A 19,239-nucleotide genomic window follows, 5' to 3' on the forward strand; every position below is an offset into this window, starting at 1 on the left:
ATGGATGCAACTAAAAGTGAAGACAGGTAGGAGACTGGACTAGTCTTTACATCCAGGGTAAAATAACCGTAACCTGGCTGCCTTAGATATTTGAGTTAATTCAAAAAAGGTTGGGATTGGTTTAATCAACAGAAACTGTAACATTTATACGTGTCCAGTTTGAAGTGCTATTTTGTTTTGGGGCTTTTCTGGTGTCTTTGTTTGTTAAATGTATTCAAACTATGTAGACTTCAATATACTTAAGAAATAACTTTACATCCATGGAACCTTTACAATCCACATAGGGTTATTCATAATTCATATATATATTTTTAATGTTCTTCGCCAGAGTGATGTTTCACATTTGAAGCTTTGCCTTAAACCTGTTAAACCTGTGCTAACTGTGACCTCGGGCTGTACTTCTTCAGAAACTGTCAAGTGAGTTTAGTTTTTAGCGTGAATGGAATTGTTGTGGCACATCTAAGTCATGTGAGATGCTCAAATATGCTGAAAAATGTAGCTGAGAAATTCTTATGTGATGCTGAAGGAACTGAAAGAAGCTTTATTACTGGAAATGTCAAACTACAACAGATATACCTGTGACTTTAAGGGTAGCAGGCAAGAACACACGGTCTGTCTGTTGTTGTGAGTATGGGAGGTGAGACTTTCTGATTTATGTGCATAAATCTACAGTATATCTGGAGATATTGTCTATTTTGATTTAGTATATAATATTACATTATGTGTGTTCTTTGGTTATTTTTTTTACTATATATTCTGTTTTTATTATTTTCTGGATGAAATTTGAATGGTGGTTGCCAAAGCAAAAGTTTTAATATTGCCAAAAATGTAATTTATGTCTGTTTTGTATTTAAATATGTTATAAAAATGTCATTTATCACTGTTATGGCAAAGCTGGATTTTAAGCAGCCATTACTCCATTCTTTGTTAACATAAATGTTGGCAGTTTTTGTGCATCCTCGCTGAATCCTTTCTAATTTAATAACTTTTGTAGTGTACTTATAATAGGGTTTACAATATGAGCAGTTGTAATAGTAATGCTTGCAAACAAATCACTGAAATTATGCATTCTCTCACTCTTCTGGCTGACTGCACAGGGGTTTATCATGACAATTTTACTCACTATAATTATTTAGTAACCATCGGTCTATATACGTCTGGTGTGGTTTCTGTCTTGTATCCAACTACTGTGGATTTGCTGGGAACCTAGTCCAGAAACTTTTTACTTTCCAATATCATCACTGAGAACAAAAATAGAAAATTGTTAAATCATACCCCATAATCAGTAACACACAGCATTTATTCAGTTCCTTTTTTATTTTCATTTTAACATATAGATAAATTTAATACAGCCCAAAGATTATCTGTTAGATTTACCCCGCAGCTGAATTATATTTTATGTTTAACCACTAAAGAGACATCGGAGCCAGCGGCACATATCAGAAGGTCTAGCCGAGTAGAGATTGCTCTCGGTGGATACATGAGCACTGAGCTCTCGCTGATCGCGTGGAGCTCACGTCTCCGAGATCGGCGAAACACATTTTTAAAATAAATTTATAAATAAACCACAGATTTGAGTTTTAAACAACTACATTCTCGCCTGAAATCACATTTCATGATACAATAACATTAATATTTTGAAAATGATCCGAATAAATGGTGGTTGAAATCCCAATGCTGTGTGAACTCAGCCAGTCAGGATGTTTAGCGCCCAAGTCCCGCCCCCGAAAGTTCTGGAACTTTGAAAAAGTACCACCTCGCCAGCAGGGCATTTTTTTTATCCTGAACTTTATTAAGTTCCTGGTTCCTTGAAACACACAGAGTACCAGCCCAAAGTCCCCAGTTCCTGGGTAAAGTTCCAGCAGTGGAAACACGGCTTCTGATCTGTTGTGGCCTAATTTTATTTTTGCTTAGTTTGGACCACAATGATATACATTCAGTTAAACTGTTGAAAAGAAGAATTTGACCCACTTGTTGCCCATTTGTTGCTGGTGTAGGGGGCTGTGTGTGTTTCTGCTTCATATCCTCCATGTCTGACAGATGGAGACTCTGTAAAGTGGAGCTATAATACCAAATGTTAGTGCATGAATTCTTATGTTTGCTGTCCTACACACACACACTACAGTCTATTCAAATAGCACACGCGCACACAGCTGGCCTCTTTGTTAGCAGGTGACTTGACCATATTATTGATATGACACTGTTCACATTTCTTCATATAGCTGGAGCCAGACCACATGTCTGTGTTCATCACACACACACACACACACGGGTACAGTGCCCTCCTGAAACTAAACCACATGCACTAATAATAAGCCATTTGGGACATTATTCATTAAGTTGTTTGTGTGTGTTGTGTAGTTTTGTGTATTGAAGATCAGAGAAGCAATCCATGTATGTATGTAACGGTAATGTTGTGTCTTAAGGATGTTCTTGTATTCTGTAGAGCTGATTTATAGCCAAATTTATTGCTTTGAAACTTTGCAAAACTGAACTAAATTGAGTTAATGACAATTGTGTGAGTCCCATGTAAAGGAAGATGTCATGCTTCAAGTGTGTGTGTGTGTGTGTGTGTGTGTGTGTGTGTGTGTGTGTGTGTGTGTGTGTGTGTGTGTGTGTGTGTGTGTGTGTAAGTGACTCTCTTTGCTTTATTGCCTGGCCTTTACAGTCTTGTGTAGCAGTAATGGTTTCTGCAATCCTGTGTGTTTTAAACTGGACTGGTTCTTTGTAGTTAAGACAGGCTCGGACATGACACAACCAAAGAGGTCTTTAACAAGAAAGTGTGTTTAACTTGGGCTTCTTGCACAGACATGAAAAAAGAGGATTTTTTTTCCCTTGCATGTTAGCATTTAGTGTGTGTGTGTGTGTGTGTGTGTGTGTGTCTGTGTATTGGTATGCATCTTGTTTTTCCATCTGAGCTCTTAGTGTAATACTTAGGTTTTAAAGCAACTGTATCCAACACTCTCCTGTAAATAATACAGAGAGTGGACACAACCGCAGAGACGGGGAAAACATGTTGTCTTTGTTTTCCTGCGCCAGGAAACAGAGTTCCAGGAGAGGTGAGATCTTGAGGCTCACAATTGCAATTTTGTTTTATATAAATAGCTGAATCTTATCTACCAGCGAAGATTTTGGATCCTGCTTATCATAAACATTAATATTGGGATGATAGTGTGATAAGACCAGTGTTGCACGTAAAACATGTTACATAACCAACAAGCATGTTTGTTAAGTATATTAAAGTTTAAAAATATTATTTGAACAAAAGATAACTAGCAGTTTCCTGAGATGAAGATTTAATCTTTTAATACTGGGATCTTTTAGGCTACAGTCCAACTCCAGATCTTCAATCACATAGCAGTCACAGCTAACCTCATCTGAATGGCATTAAAAATGTAAGGCTTTTGTAAAGAATACTTGTCTATTCGTTGAATGGCATTAAAATGAGAGTCTGCCCTTCCCCTGGTTCTTCTAAATAGCAACACCCCAATACTGAATAGCTTTGTCAGTGTGCAGTTGGCGTCGGTGCAGGGTCCTGGGCCATTTCTATAGCCCTGTTATTGCTGCTTTGGTTTTGCGGATGTGTGAGAGGATGTTTTATATTGAGTGGAGGCTCTGTGCCGTAGCATTGTTGAGTAAACACCAAGAGATGAGATGGTGAATGAAACATTGGATGCTGCTCAAGCCTCTTTCTCAAGAGCCCAGCTGAGGCGACCGTGACAAGACTGAACGCGTCCCCCTCGATCTCAGCGGCCTGGTATTGTTTAATAAGATTGATGGGATGGGGTTAATGAGAGACCACATCCGGTGATTGCTTAGAGGATAAAATCTCAAAATCACTTCTTTATTTAGTTGTTCTGGTCATATAGGCTGTTTGTGTATTTTCTTTGAAGGAGAAAAGAACTGCATGTCGTGATTGCAATTTAAAAATAACAGTTTTATATTTTAACATTGTATCTTAAAACATTTTAAAAATGTAATTTATTCCTGTGATGGCAAAGCTGAATTTTCTGTGTTATTTCTCCAGTCTTCAGTATCACATGATCTTTCAGAAATCATTCTATTACACTGATTTGTTGCACACAAAGTTCTTAGAATTATCACTGGTGAAAACAATTGTGATTCTGAATATGTTTGTGTACACCGTGATACTACAGGATTCTTAGATGAATGGGGGAAAAAAAACTGTTTATTTAAAATAATAAATCTTTTGTAACAATTAAAAAGTTTTTACTGTCACTTTAAAGCATCTTTGTTAATTACATTTCTTTCAAAATCTTTCTGACCCCAATTTTTTAAAACTTAAATGTGTGTGTGTGTACATATGTACATGTATGTGCATGTGAGTATTTGCTGCTTGCTTGGTGTTTAATATGTATATATATATATATATATATATATATATATATATATATATATGTGTGTATATGTGTATATATATGTATATGTGTGTGTATATATATATATATGTATATATGTATATGTATGTACAGTACAGACCAAAAGTTTGGAAACATTACTATTTTTTGTTTTTGAAAGAAGTTTCTTCTGCTCATCAAGCCTGCATTTATCTGATCAAAAATAAAGACACAAACTGTAATATTGATAAATATTATTACAACAATTTGAATATACTTTAAACAAATAACTTATTCCTGTGATGCAAAGCTAAATTTTCAGCATCATTATTCCAGCCTTATTCAGTGTCACATGTAACATCCAGTCTATCACATGATCATTTAGAAATCATTCTAATATTCTGATTTATTATGAGTGTTGGAAACAGTTCTGCTTTCTAATATATTTGATGAATAAAAGGTTAAAAAGAACTGCATTTATAAAAAAAAAATATATAATAATTTAACACATCCTTGCTGAATAAAAGTATTGATTTTACTTAAAAAATAAGAAAGAAAAAAAATTACTGACCCCAAATTATTGACCAGTAGTTTATATTGCCATTACAAAATATTTATATTTTAAAAACATAGCTTCTTTTTTTTTTTTTTTATTCATCAAAGTAACCTAAAAAAGTATCACATGTTCTGAAAAATATTAAGCAGCAGAACTGTTTCCAACTTTGATAATGAATCATCATATTAGAATGATTTGTAAAGGATCATGTGATAATGATCCTAAAAATTCTGCTTTGCATCACAGAAATAAATGATAACTTAAAGTATAATAAATTAAAAAATAATTATTTTAAATTGTAATAATATATAACAATATTACATTTTTTTTCTGTATTTTTGATCAAATAAATGCAGGCTTGATGAGCAGAAGAAACTTCTTTCTAACAGCTATATATATCTGTTAGCCATTTGAGTTTGTTCTTTATTGTGAACATATTCAGAGATGAAGGGGTTTCATTGCTCTGTGTCTATGTCATGTGCCCTGTAGTCGTGATTACATTCACAATGTAACAGCCTCTCATACCTAATTGCTTAAATGCATAATAGTGTTTGGAATACAATCCAATTTGGAACACCGAGAAACTTGTCATGGATTGCCTGGCCACAAAATCCCTTGCCCTGTTTTTTTTTTTTTTTTAGTCTATTTTTATCATTTAACTCCTATTAAATGCTATCTTTGTGATGTTGAAGAACCTATGGAATGAACCCTTATGGCAAGAAGCAACAAATTATGAACATTTGAGATGAACTTAAGGACTCTGAATGTCTTTTACCTAAATGTCTCCTAAGGCTTGTATCCATTCAGTTCAAGTTTATTTGTATAGCGCTATTCACGATACAAATCAATTTTACAGAAAATTATGTTTCTACAATATATTTTAATAGTAGATTATCAGTGGTGATTGTCATTTAATGTACATGTGGCAGAAATTTACAGAAAAATAAATTAAAGATTTAATCAAACAGGTGATGAACACTAATACCAGTGATTATTATATGTCGCAATCAAACTCACAACAATATTTGTTAGTTCTGTATGTTGTTTCAGGGTTGGCATCATCTGAGGTCCTCTGAGGGGTCAGCATCATTTCTTCTCAGGTGTTCTGGATCCAGACTGGAGCTTGAGTATATCCAAATAGAGACACTATTAGCGTAGCTGCTGCTCCAACCAAGCAAAATTGATTTGTTTAGAATAATGATGTGTATTTGATCAGATATAACTGCAGTACAAGATCTAATCTAATCAAATTTAATCTGGGTAAAACAAAAGCAAAACATAGTCATCTTTGTTGGTTATGACTTCATTCTGCTTAACTGTGCCAGAATCTTTTCTTAACCTCACTAGCTCAGTTTTAACCTGGGCAGTGGCAGCTGTGTCTGAAGTCACACGGCACTCCTATTGAGTCACTGAGACCAGAAATCCTATAATAATCTTAATCTGAAAGTGGTTTGTGATCATTTCAACAAGCCAGGCTTTAACCAGCTCCATGTCTGTGTTATCAGGGTAGATAAAGGGTTAGCAGGTCTTGCTTTATCTGCAAGCATCTGTATTTTGCTCATCATGGCTGTGGCAAGGTGTTGGGAATGGTGAAAACGGGTGTTGTCTGTGATCCATAATGTCAGGAGTGGAGCAGTGGGAAAGAAGAGGAGTTCTGATGTTATTGACTTTTTGGGAGCTGAACTTTGAAGTTTATGGGACTGTACTTAAATGGTCCAACAAACTAAAGACTTGGAATGCTGAACCTTCATTTAAAGAGCATGAACGATGTCATTGAACTTTACAGAAACTTAATAACGGGATGAGTAGCCAGAGTGTTATTCTGTAATGTCTTACGTCACCATCCTTCAGGCTTCAAAGAGGACTTATCTTCTCCTGAAGGCTTCTCCACTGTACTCCACAGCTAACAAACGAGCATTTCCTGTCTAAGGAGATTTTTTTTTTTTTTGTCAAAATATATTGGGTTTTGTATTTGTGTTTTGCTTTGTTTGATTTGCTTGGGTTTTGTTTTTATTTGTTTAGTGTTTTTTTTTTAGTTTTTTTTGTTTTAGTTTGTTTTGGCTAATTTGTTTTGCTTGACTTTGGTGTTTGTTTCTTTTAGCTTTTTTAGTTTTTATAATTTGTTGTTTTATTCATTTGTTCAGTTTGGTTACATTTGTTTAATTTTTTTTTTTTTTTTGGTTTATTTTTGTTTGTTTTGTTTTAAATGGCAGGCACAGCAACAGCCACATGCATGGCTAAAGCAGTGGAGGCTTTATGGATGTGGTCTGCTATTGATGCCTAGACAAGATTCCAAGATTTATCAGTATTTGTCTTTGAATGCACTTTCTAATATTTGTACCAGACAAACCAACAGTCCGATGAGTTTCTGTGTGGCTTCTGAAGCAAAGCTGAAAGAGAATTAATGATGAAATCATTAAGCCCACTTATAGTACTTTGTGTTGAATATTTATCTGTGACCTACTTGCCTACTCAAAACAGCTCTAATTCAGATTTCTTAACCTTGCTCTAACGCACTTCAGCAACAGCAGGAAAGACTGATAGAAGTCTGTGTGCGTGTGTTTCCGACCTTTGTCCAGTGACTTTATCTTTGGATCATGTTGTCTTGGTCTGTTTTTGGATTGATCTATTTAGAGTGGCCTGATTTCACCTTTATTCAGACCAAAGTGTGCTCAGATACTGACCTGCACCATGAGAACACACCTAAACTCTTGAAGTCGTACAGTTTGAGCCTGAGAGAAATGTGACTCACACACACACACCGCAGCGGCTGAAGACTCTCAAAAGCTGCTTACAATAATCCATCATATCCTAATACAGAGAGAAAATATTCTCTCTTTCTCTTTTCTCTGTTTTCACCTTCTCATATTCATCCAGCTATCCATTCTTCCATCTGCTGCTCTGTCTTTCCATGCATCCAGCTGCTCTTCTCAGACTCTAAGCTTCATGACATCTTCACTATAACCTAGAAACCGTTAAAAAGGTGAAATTATATTCCTGTATATGTCATCCTATGTCAATGTAGTTATGTGGTGTACGCATAAACATCAACATGGGAAACAACCAGTTGTTTTTGTTTATTGTGAAATTTTTGCTAACTAAATCTCTTTGTTTCTCACACAGATGAGATTATGGAGCAGGAGATCAGTCCTCTGTGTGCCGCAGACATCAGCCCAGACCTCAGGAAACAGTTTGCCTTCCTGTCAGGTGAGTCTCCTACACAATCAATCCCAGAATACTTTGCCATTAAAGACTGTGTGATCACAATCAGAGATTATATAGAGATATAGATAACTTCATTAAAAGGATCATCATTTGAGTTTACATGTCCTGTACAACAAAACATTGATGATAAAAAAAAAAAACGAATTTGATATGAACTTCTCGTAAGCTTAGTGAAGAGTTTTGGAGAATTTGATGTTTCCCCATTCATAGAGATAGGAGTTAAACTTGCATGTACGAGAGGCGTTTCAAAGATGGCCGCCGAGTGACACATTACAATTTGGGACAAACTAATTTTTAACAGCATATATGTGTTGATATTGTAATATCATCTAATATTTTTTTTCTGCTTTTGCAGAAGAACATAATTTTAGGCATTTACATTAGGTTTTCCCCCCAATGATTTGGAAAAAAGTCTCTTATGTTTACCATGGCTGCATTTATTTGAACAAAAACAAAGTAAAAACAGTAATATTATGAAATGTAATTTATTCATGTGATGGCAAAGCTGAGTTAGCAGCATCATTACTCTAGTCTTCAGTGTCACATGATCCTTCAGAAATCATTCTAATATCCTGATTTGCAGCTCAAGAAACATTTCTTATTATCAAGGTTGAAAACAGTTGTGCTGCTTAATAATTTTGTGGAAACTGTGATACATGGATTCTTTGAAAAAATAGTTGAAGTATAAATCGGTTATTAAATGTTTTACTGTCACTTTTGGTCAATTTAATACACCCTTGTGAAATAAGAAAGTCAGAAGTGAATACAACAGAGATCATTTATAAATGTCTGCTTTCACCGTGTCAACAGCAGATTCGTTCAGAACGTGCACAGATTCCACATATACACACAGTCACTCAATAACACTCCAGAAACTCTCTCCAGTCTCAGTAAATAACCCAGTTCTAGTGCTCGGCTCATGTTACTCAGGATAACGCCTGACTAGAGGAAGCCTCTTAATTATTCATTGTTGCCATGACGATGCGCTAGACAACAAAGTTCAGAGCTGATGTGCCTTGCGTGGATATTTGATTGACAGTTAGGCTGTGTGTGAGGCCTATAGAAGAGTTTTATAAGGAATAGGAGGATTCGATTGGGATTCAGGTTTTCTATTAAAGAAAGAAAAACTCATCTCTTCATTGAATCAAACTACAAGAGAGTCTCTGAATATTTACAAACCTCACTGCAGAACCTCTGCACACAACTCATGCATTATACATGCCGTGAAACATTTACAACATTACTGCTGGAAGAGTGAACAACCAACAAGCTGCATCTTTGAAGGAACCAGGACAATTTCAATAAAAAAGTGAAAGTGACGTTTGGCCAAGTATCGTGTCCCATACTCAGAATTTGGTGCTATCCATAAACTCATCTGGTGCGCGCACACACACACACACACACACACTGTGAACACACACTGTGAACACACACTCTGAACACACACTCGGAGCAGTGGGCAGCCAAGGCTTTGTTTATTTTTAATGCATTGTTAATGACAGTACTGTATATAAAAGACTGTGGTTACCAGAATCGGTGTTAATTGCACTTATGACTAGTGGCCTTGTGATTAAAAAAAAACAAAACAACCCACTTACTATTCTTAAATTTGTAGTGCACTATAAGGGGTGTCTTTCATTTTAAACTGTTGTCTGAATTTTTAGTGGACAATTTGTTTCCCTCTTTAGTGCACAAGTTTTTAAAACATTTATATTATGTAACTGATGTATACTAGCCAACAATATATTGCACTTATTGCATTGTGGAAAGCTCCAAATACTTTTACTTCCAACATTTGCTGCCTCATTTTTGTTAACCTCTTCCCCATATAGTGCACCATGGCACATTTATTTAGTGCTACATGAATGAGGGAACAAGTCGGCGATTTCATATACAGTCTCTGTGTCCATGTAGCATATGCACTATTTTATTTCTGTGTGTTTGTTGATTTAGTGAATATGTTTCTCTGGTCTCATGCCTCAGTCCTCCACCTAGATTTAATGACAGACCTCCACTGCTAGACGCTCAATCTGTTTATTTCCTGTTTTCATTTCCTTTTTGCTCTTTTCATCTTTTTTTCTGGTCTTGCTTTTTCCTCCCAGACAGCTGGAGAGGCCTGTGTTTGATGATATCACTATTATTATATTCAAATCTAATATACTCAATTGTCCTATATTGTGAGTGAGAGCGAGAGAGAGAGAGAGAGAGAGAGAGAGTTTTTTTATTTTTTGTATTATGGTGTGTCTGTTTGTTGAAGATTAATGATGTATGATGTTTTGGAGTTAGTGACCCTCTTCTTCTCTCTCTTACCTGGTGCTCTTCGGTTTTGCTCTACTAATGACTACATCTGTGACAGCAGTGTCCTTTTCACCTTGTGTGTGTGTGTGTGTGTGTGTGTGTGTGTGTGTGTGTGTGAGTGGCAGACATAGAGGTGTTAATATGTGTGAGTTCTATTAATCACACTGCAGTGTTGTAGCATCCAAATACACAAACACGGTCGCATGACCTCTGTCACTGCACACACTGCACCAAACATGTCCTTCTTCCTCTTTCCCCTTCTCTTTCTCTTTCTTTTCTCACACACACATACACCTACAGACTATCCGTAGCCCCAGTAATGATTTATATTATGTTTATCTCTGTATGATGTTTAAGCTCACTGACAGGAAAAGAGGAGATTTGGAGGCTGTGTACTTATTGCATTGTGCCCTTGACATTGCCTCATGTCCTTGATGTGTCTATGCAGTTCATAATAGCTGTGAATGTACGCAGACTCTGTCTTTCTCTGTATATGTGAAGCTGTAGAAGTGCCCCCTTGTGGGTAGAAGACTTCTTAAATGCATAAGTTCTGCTAGATTATTATATTTCCTGATGAGTCTTACTGTAAAATAGTTCAGGAGGTTAATGCTGCTTCTAGGTCAATGGTTATAGTGTTTTTTCCTCTTAATATATTAACATGGCATTTATTTGCATCATAAGGTATAGTAGAATAAAGATTCGTTTTGATGCAGCCTTCTTCTTCCAAATCTGCATTTCCAGGTGGACGAGGACCGAATGGCAGCCCCATCATTATTTTCCCAGAGTACCCTACGTTTGATGTGTTGGAGGAACAGGAGTTTCACAACGTGCTGACATACCTGACCAGTGTTCCCAGGTGAGAGAAAAAAATAAGTTCCTACATTAATCAAGAGCATGTGAAAATGTTTTTCATCCAGACCTAGGAAAGTCCTTACTTATCGACTTAGTTATCCTTATTTATGCTTTTTGTAAGTGCTTACAAAGCAGATATTCATGCAAACTGTGATCAAATCAGTCGGTCCATTGATGCTGTTATTGAAAACATGTGTACTTCAGTCTGTTAATTTCAAAATTTGCATCCTGACCTATAAATACACTCCAATCTCTATAACATGATTTAAAATCCAGCATTAATGAATGACTGGAAATGTCATGAAGGTTTATTTGTCAAAAAGTGTGGGAACACTAAATTACCCGGCTTTTAGCAAAGCCTATACCAGGAACTTTTTTAGTTTATTAGCAGAATACATTATATGCATTTAATTTATGATTATTTTATCTTTATCCAGTCAGATCACTGAAGTGTTGATGAGAAATATTTTGCTCTGTTATTTTATTTCTTGAACTGGACAGTAGATGGCACTCTAATGCTTTCCCATTGCAACACGTCATGCTGTTTGCAATTCAGTGAAATTGAGCCATGACTTCCAGCTTGTGTGTGACTGCTCTTTAATATTCATCATGCATATTAAATTAGAATGTGTAATTATGTACATGATTAACAAGGTGATCCTAATTGCCCTTGTTTTACATATACATAAGTTTGGGAGTAATTTGATTACATGATTTTCTCAGGGAATTACATTATTATTATTGATTTGAAGATGCCTTCAGATCAATGAGTAACCTAAAGATGTTGAATTTAATTGGCATGTATATCTCTTTTTTTATATTAATCCCTGTGAAAGTTCACTGGTGCATTGGTGTGTTTGCTGATGAAATCCTCTTTAATATAATTTAACCGCTTTTGTTAATATTTTAATGTGACAGAGTGTTTCTGGTCCTTTGCTTTCCATCACACTCTCTCTTTCTTTCCACCTCTTGTTTCCCATTTATTCCCATGAGAAACAGAGAGGGGGGGGGGGGTAATCGGGTAATTGGATGGATTTCTTCATGCTGAAAATGGCATGAAGAAATTATGGGGTTTTAATTTAGTTCTGATTTGGTAAATGAAAGGAGTTCAGGAGCAAAATACAGCAGCTCATGGAATAAAGGGGCCATGAAACCCCACAAGAATATGTCCTAGTCATATTTTAACATTAAAGAAAGAAATGGGAGAATTATTACTATATTATTTTGCTTAAAGGCATTTTGCATTGTGACATTAAGAACATTTAGCCACAAAATTCTAATTATCATAAGAACTAATTTTCATTAAATAGTAAATAAAAATAAAATAAAATAGTAAATAAAATAAAAATACTACCCTAGAAGTTTAACTACTTAGAATTAATGCTGATATGATTTTCTTTTTTCTTTTTTTCTTTTTTTGATGCTGTATGGACACATTATGAAAATGTGAATTATAATAATAACAAAAATTACTATTATTATTATAGATTGACATATTACTTCAATATGTGATGGAAAATGTATTCAAAGATTCATTTGTAAGCAAGACATGGTCCTGAATTTGTTCTGTGGTTTGAATTGAATATTATTAAATGTTTACAATTTACAGTCAAGACCAAATATCTTGGTTATGTTTTTTAGTCTTTTTATTATGCAAATGTCGTTTATTAAAAAAACCTTCATCCTCTTATTCAATCAAAGCATTTACATATTTATGCTACATATTTAAATGAATAAGGGGATGAAGATTTATAATTTATTTTTAATATACAATTAAAAAAATTGATCTGCACTCTTAACACACTGCATTATCAACACAGAACAATGAATATAACATTAATAGACTAAGCATCAGTATGACCATAAATCTTCTGCAGTGAAGCAGCCGCTGGCTTTAGAACTCCCCAGCAGCTTTTGAATGGAAGGTTATAATTACAATGATGATTGTAATCAGATTTTTTGATCTTTATTACTGATGGACACTCGAGGTCATTAGTCAATGTGTCAGTGCAGGTCTGCACCAGGGCTTTGCCAGCTGATAAGACCCCTGCATCTCTCCTTTCTCTCTTTCTCCTACCCTCCACTGTGAGAGGAGCGGAGAACAAACGTTCCTGAGGAAAAAAACAGCCGGAGGTTGAGGGGGGGACAGGGAGGTGGGATTGAGAGGAGAGAAAAGGGATGAGAGTGTGAAATTTGGTGGAGAAGGTGGGAGCCAGAAAAAGAGAGACACAGTCTGTGTGTCACTGTAATGGCGGCAGATTTGATACACAAGTATCTGCAGTGCCAGTTTTCTAGTGGGAGGAGCTTTCAATCTCATTCAGCACCTATCTCCCATCCACATTCCATATTAGTAATTCGGGATAGACTCTGAGCCCCGCTGTCCATCAGCACTCTCCTGAGCTCTTATTGGTTGAGAGGGAGCACCTGATGCTGCATGATTGGTTGCTTTAGAGGGGGAGGCAAAATGTAGCTGCTCTCCCGGTTTGTGCCTACGGTGGCACTCATTCAAATGGAACCATAAACCGAGGGACTGAAAGCAAAGGTGCACTGAAGGGAAGAAAGAAACGGAGGAGAAACCATATTTATATATATACACTGAAATCTGCTGGAGGACACTTGGAATATCAACTATCGGGGTGGATTTTGCACATTGATGCGGTTTGTTTTTTAATATCAGGAGTTTGTAATTGGATTTTTCTGCTGCCTCGGTCACCATACAGCAGCTTGATACTACTGGTGTGGAGAGCTCTGTTCTCTATGGTGATGGATGTAGCAACCAACTCAGCATCTCTGTGCTACGTTGCCACGATTGCATTCTGGGCTAGTGCATTTCAACGTACGTCTAAGTGTTTTAATTTGCATTTGGACTCATTATGCATTCTTCTAGTGTGTCTGGGCAAACGAATATTGTGTACATGTAGATAAAATAATGGTGTGCAATACACCGAGTGCTGGATAATTTTTCAGTCTGATGTGTAGGGATGACTGCAGTGAGCTGGTTAGTAACTGTTTAATGATGACTTTAGGGTATGCGACATCTTCAGTGTCTCAGTGTTTATGATTTTTGAAGTGTGTGTGTGTGTGTGAGCTCTTGTTACCATGGTGATGGTGTCTCTCTGATTTTCAGTGTCAGCTCGACGGGGGTCGGCTTCATCCTGGTCATTGACCGGCGGCAAGACAGATGGGCATCAGTGAGGGGGACGCTTCTACGGATCGCGGTGAGCCCCCAGAGTGTGTGTGTGTGTGTGAGAGAGAGAACAAAAATGGGATGTGAAAAAAATAAATAAACTTCAAATATATAATTTTTTGTTGCACTGAAGAAAGTAAGTTATATACACTCTTAAGATAAAGGATTTTATTGACATTGCTGGCTCCATAAAGAACATTTAACATCCATGTAATCTATGCCACTAAAGGTTATTTTACAGTGGAAAAAATATTATTTTAAGAACTATTCACCGAACGATTATTTGGGACTCAATAATGGTTCTTCTATGTGAAAAACCCCTTTTTGAACCTAGGTAGTAATGGAATGATGTTAGAATGTTCATTTTTGCATAAACTTTCCCTTTAAGAGAACACTAAGATTTAATCTCTTTGAGTGTCTATATGAATGAGGAAAGGTTTGTGTGAACATCTGTGTGCTGTTTTTATCATCCATGCTGTAAGAAGAATAGGAGCTGACAGACAGATGCCTTTTGGCTATATGAGTGGATTAGTCAGAATTTCTGCATTATTCCAAGTCGGAGGGCATCTAAATAAGGCCCTCGTTCTTTTCATAGAAACCCTAAATATTTAATCCACCACAGAGAAGTCTAGCGCACCCCAGCACCGCACTCTGCAGACATCCTCATGAGTATAAACACAGCCCACTGAAAGCACAAATGATGTTGAAGTTATGTTTAATGAACAATAGTAGCAAAAACAGCTGTGTCCGTTCTTGTCATCAGCTTGTTTTGAGCGTGGCCTGTAGTGATAATCAGTGCTGTTATGCTTAAACAGCAAAACTCTTCCGTCTGTCAACAAGTGTGGTGGCTGCAGGGGGTTTGTTAAAGCTGTGAGCGTGTGTATGACGGTCAGTAGGGGAGAGGTCACTGGGTTAATCAGATTAACACTGTTCAATTAGAGCAACACTCAAAAACACTACTGGAGTCAAATCAGTGATCAAGATAGCAGTGCTAACAAGACTAATTATAAAAGGAACAGTTGCGGTTTAATTCTTGTCATTGTAATTATCGGCCTTATTGATTTGACTTTATTGGGTTTAATACAGCGGTGGGAACCATTTTATACCCAAAATGTGCACAGATTTAGTGTGTGCTAGAGTTTTGTGAGGATTGTAAACTTTGATGACTTACAGAAGTGAATATAAGATTATATTGAATGGCTCTTTCACTGATACGGGTCATTTCATATTGCACTGAGACTGTGTAAGTTTCACTATCACAAATGTTTTAAACTGGGAAAGTGCATTCATTTTTGTTTTTAAAAAACACTTACATTGCATTTAGCAGACACTTTAATCCAAAGCGACTTAAAGTGTATTCAGGCTATACAATTTTATTTTTTACCAGTATGTGTGTTCCCTGGGAATTGAACCCATGATCTTTTGTGCTGCTAATACAATGTTCTACCACTGTACCACAGGAACACTGACCTCAAAGACGTCTCTTATGCTTACTGCAATATTATTGCAGTTTAAGATATTTTACAATATATTTTGTTCCTGTGATTCAAAGCTGAATTCTTAGCATCATTACTCTAGTCTTCGGTGTTACATGATCCTTTAGAAATCATTGATAATATGCTGATTTGGTGCTTTATAATTATATTATTGTTATTATATTGTTGAAAACAGCATATATATATATATTAAACAAAATTACGTTCATATGAAACTTGGTTTTGTTTAGTAAACGTGGCGTATTAACTGGTAACTTGGGTTGCAGCCATTGGACTGTTTGTTTATTGTCCCATGATGTAATAATTGGTTTTATCTGTACAGTGACATTTAGAAACTGAAGAGTTGGTCTAATGTAAAGTGGCTTTAGGGTCTAAATTAATTATTCACTTATTTTAGGCCACTCTTACATTAGTGTCCATTTAAAAATGCAATTACTGTATGCACTAAGTGATAGTAATGAGTAACATAGCACATGCCATTTAATATTTAATCATATTGTTGAATAGTCTCCAGATGCTCACTGTAACATGGTGACAATATGTTAAAGTGATCTAACACGTCAGCCAATTATTGTGACAACCAAACTCTTTCTGAATAACTGACTTTTGTGTTTTAGTGACATCAATCTAATGGAGTACACATAATTCTGGTGTTCAGACTGTTTTTACTCTGCTGTTTGTGTTGATGAGGGAGATGATTATTCTACTACCCCACAAACATACTTCAGAAGGAGGGGAATTTTTCTTTGTTTCATAGCCATAATGAATTTTGCTGCAGAGACCGTAATTAATAACAGGATGATCATTATTTTCCTCATGTCCCTCTCTCATTCTCTTCTGTTCAACTGCACTTCATATCATCTTATTTCTTGCATGTTCATAGTTAGACTACAACACTGAGAGTTTCCACAAAAAATATTAAGCAGCAGCTATTTTCAACATTGATTATAATTAAGCAGTGCTTCTCAGTATTGTTGCTGAAAATTCAGCTTTGCCATCCCAGGAATAAATTACATTTTAAATATATTACAATAGAAAACCAGTCTTTAAAATTGTAATAATATTGTAATGACCTTGTTTTTGTTTAAATAAATGCAGCATGGGTAAACTTAAAAAATAAAAAAACACAGAAACATCTTACTAACCCCAAACTTACATGCAATGCATACAGTAGTTTTTCTTTCCCTCCCCTTTTTCCTTCTCTCTCTCTCTCTCTCCATGCACACACACATTGGCACACACAAGCATGTAATCACTCCTTTCTTTTTCTATCCTCCATCACTGCACATATGGCTGATTGGTAATGATTATCAGCAGTGCAGCTGCTGTGGAACGGCCAGAGGAGATTTTCCTACACGTGTCTAAAATCAAAACAAAAATACATCATCCATAGTAACCCATTCTAAAGGAAGGCTATTTTGTGCTGTGGTCTTTTATAGGTCATATACAAATACAAATGAGGTTGCTTCACAAATTGAGAACATTAAGACATTATATATCATGGAGGAAAGTACATTTTTGTGTCTGCTTGTGCTAGATTTAATGGTGTCTTGAATGTACAGTATTTCATTTATGGCATAATTACCTTGTATAAGTTCATTAGTTTCTTCTCATTTATTTTAGCATGGAACAAAATCCCTTGTGCACACTCTTATGTTTTTTGTTATTAGAAATGCTATTAATTTATTTGCATTTAGATTTGTGCAATTTTATGAGTTTAACAACATGTACAAGTGAACAAAGTCCGATTGAACTAGTCTCTGTAGGAAATTTTAATGCATGCTAATGTACGATAGTTGGGCACAGATAAACATCTTCCCCAGTGTAGCTAAATTGAAATATTGCACTATTCTTGTAATATTTGCAATGGATGACCAGTGAACCGTCCTCATTTCATCTCACGCTTCAGCATGCAGACCAACCAGCTGTGTTTAAATGGCTTTTATTATGGTGCTGCTGGTCCTGTGTTTACAGAACTGGTGCTAAACATTTCCTTTCCTTGACCTGAAAGCATTGATGGCCATTTCCCTTCTGTGCTCTCTCAGGCGTCTCAAGGGAGGTTGTTAAGAGGCTCGTGTGTTGAAAGACAGGAGAGCGTCTGATCAATGACATCCACTGTAAAAGGACATTTAGCACCCATATCCATAATTAGCCTATGGGTAGAGTCTTTGATGTGTCCCATTCTCAGACATTATGGGGGATATATGTATATAGAACAGTTTTTATGGACAATCAGAAATCTAAGGCTGTACAAAATGCATTTCGTTTCAATCTGACAGTCTTAGTCCAAAGTCATTAAGAGTGAAGTATGCTCATGTGGAGGTGTTTCACCTGTGACTCTGAGCAATGATGTTCACAGGGCAAGAGGGTAGTCCTGAGGTGAGACATGAAAGTTGAAAGGTCACTGAGATAAGCATTAGGGACACAGGGATTTAAGTCCCAGAGTATTTCTACTTTGGTTGAAAATAAAGAGCCTTGATAAGTTAGATATGCATTTCTCTGGGGTGTGCCTAATTTTACTATCCAATTTAACCAAAAAAATGTAATTGAATTAGTTGTATTGAATCAGGAAATGCAGTGAGTGTATGGACTGGAAATGTGCGTGTGTGTGTGTGTGTGTTAATTGAATTCCCAGAGCCACGTGTCTGATTAGTCTGTGGTATATCAGTGCCGTGGCAGCTGCTCCCTAGAGACTCTGTTTCTCCACCTACTTACACACACACACACACACACACACACACACACACACACACATGGCTTTCCCAGGAGAACACAGAGTTACACCCCCCATTGTAATTCCTTTCTTCGTCTAACACTTGTTCTCACTTTATATATCCTGGAATATCCCTGTTCCATTTCTGGAAAGTGTGACAAATTTGGACAAATTATATACAGATTTTAAAATCGACATTCATGTGAATTTCTGTTTTACATTAGGTTTTGAAATCTTACTGTGGGCAGATGAACCCACTGCAGTCTTTATACACACACACACACACACAAAGCGTGAGTAAAGAGAGAATGGGGGAAGGGAGGGTGACCATATATTCAGTGCAACATCAATGCCATTGTAGTAATGAGCAGGACAGATTTCTGTGTAAATGTTTCTCATGATTGCATCATATTTGGGAAAACATAAGGTGTGTGTCTGCATTGCCTATATCAATGAGTTCAATTCATTTTCTGAACCAAACGGGACCACTGGCATGTTATCTTGTAATTGCAGTCTTTATGAGAGGCCCATGGCTAACTGTAATACAATCACAA

At 36.2% G+C, this 19,239-nt stretch overlaps 1 protein-coding gene across 8 annotated transcripts in view; it reads left to right on the forward strand.

Annotated features, from left to right (window-relative positions):
• Nucleotides 1-19,239, forward strand: part of LOC113065534 (guanine nucleotide exchange factor DBS-like) — a 55,391-nt gene that overhangs the window by 18,072 nt on the left and 18,080 nt on the right. For 7 of the 8 annotated variants that reach the window (XM_026237061.1, XM_026236886.1, XM_026236972.1 and 4 more), the window contains exons 2-4: nucleotides 8,038-8,121; nucleotides 11,179-11,293; nucleotides 14,417-14,507. In XM_026237061.1, coding sequence (XP_026092846.1) covers nucleotides 8,038-8,121; nucleotides 11,179-11,293; nucleotides 14,417-14,507 — 290 coding nt within the window. Of the gene's footprint in view, nucleotides 1-8,037; nucleotides 8,122-11,178; nucleotides 11,294-13,275; nucleotides 14,126-14,416; nucleotides 14,508-19,239 lie in introns of those variants that run through there. The other variant, XM_026237441.1, reaches the window with a different exon arrangement.

The sequence above is a fragment of the Carassius auratus genome, chromosome 1 (assembly GCF_003368295.1).
Source record: "Carassius auratus strain Wakin chromosome 1, ASM336829v1, whole genome shotgun sequence".
NCBI lineage: Eukaryota > Metazoa > Chordata > Actinopteri > Cypriniformes > Cyprinidae > Carassius > Carassius auratus.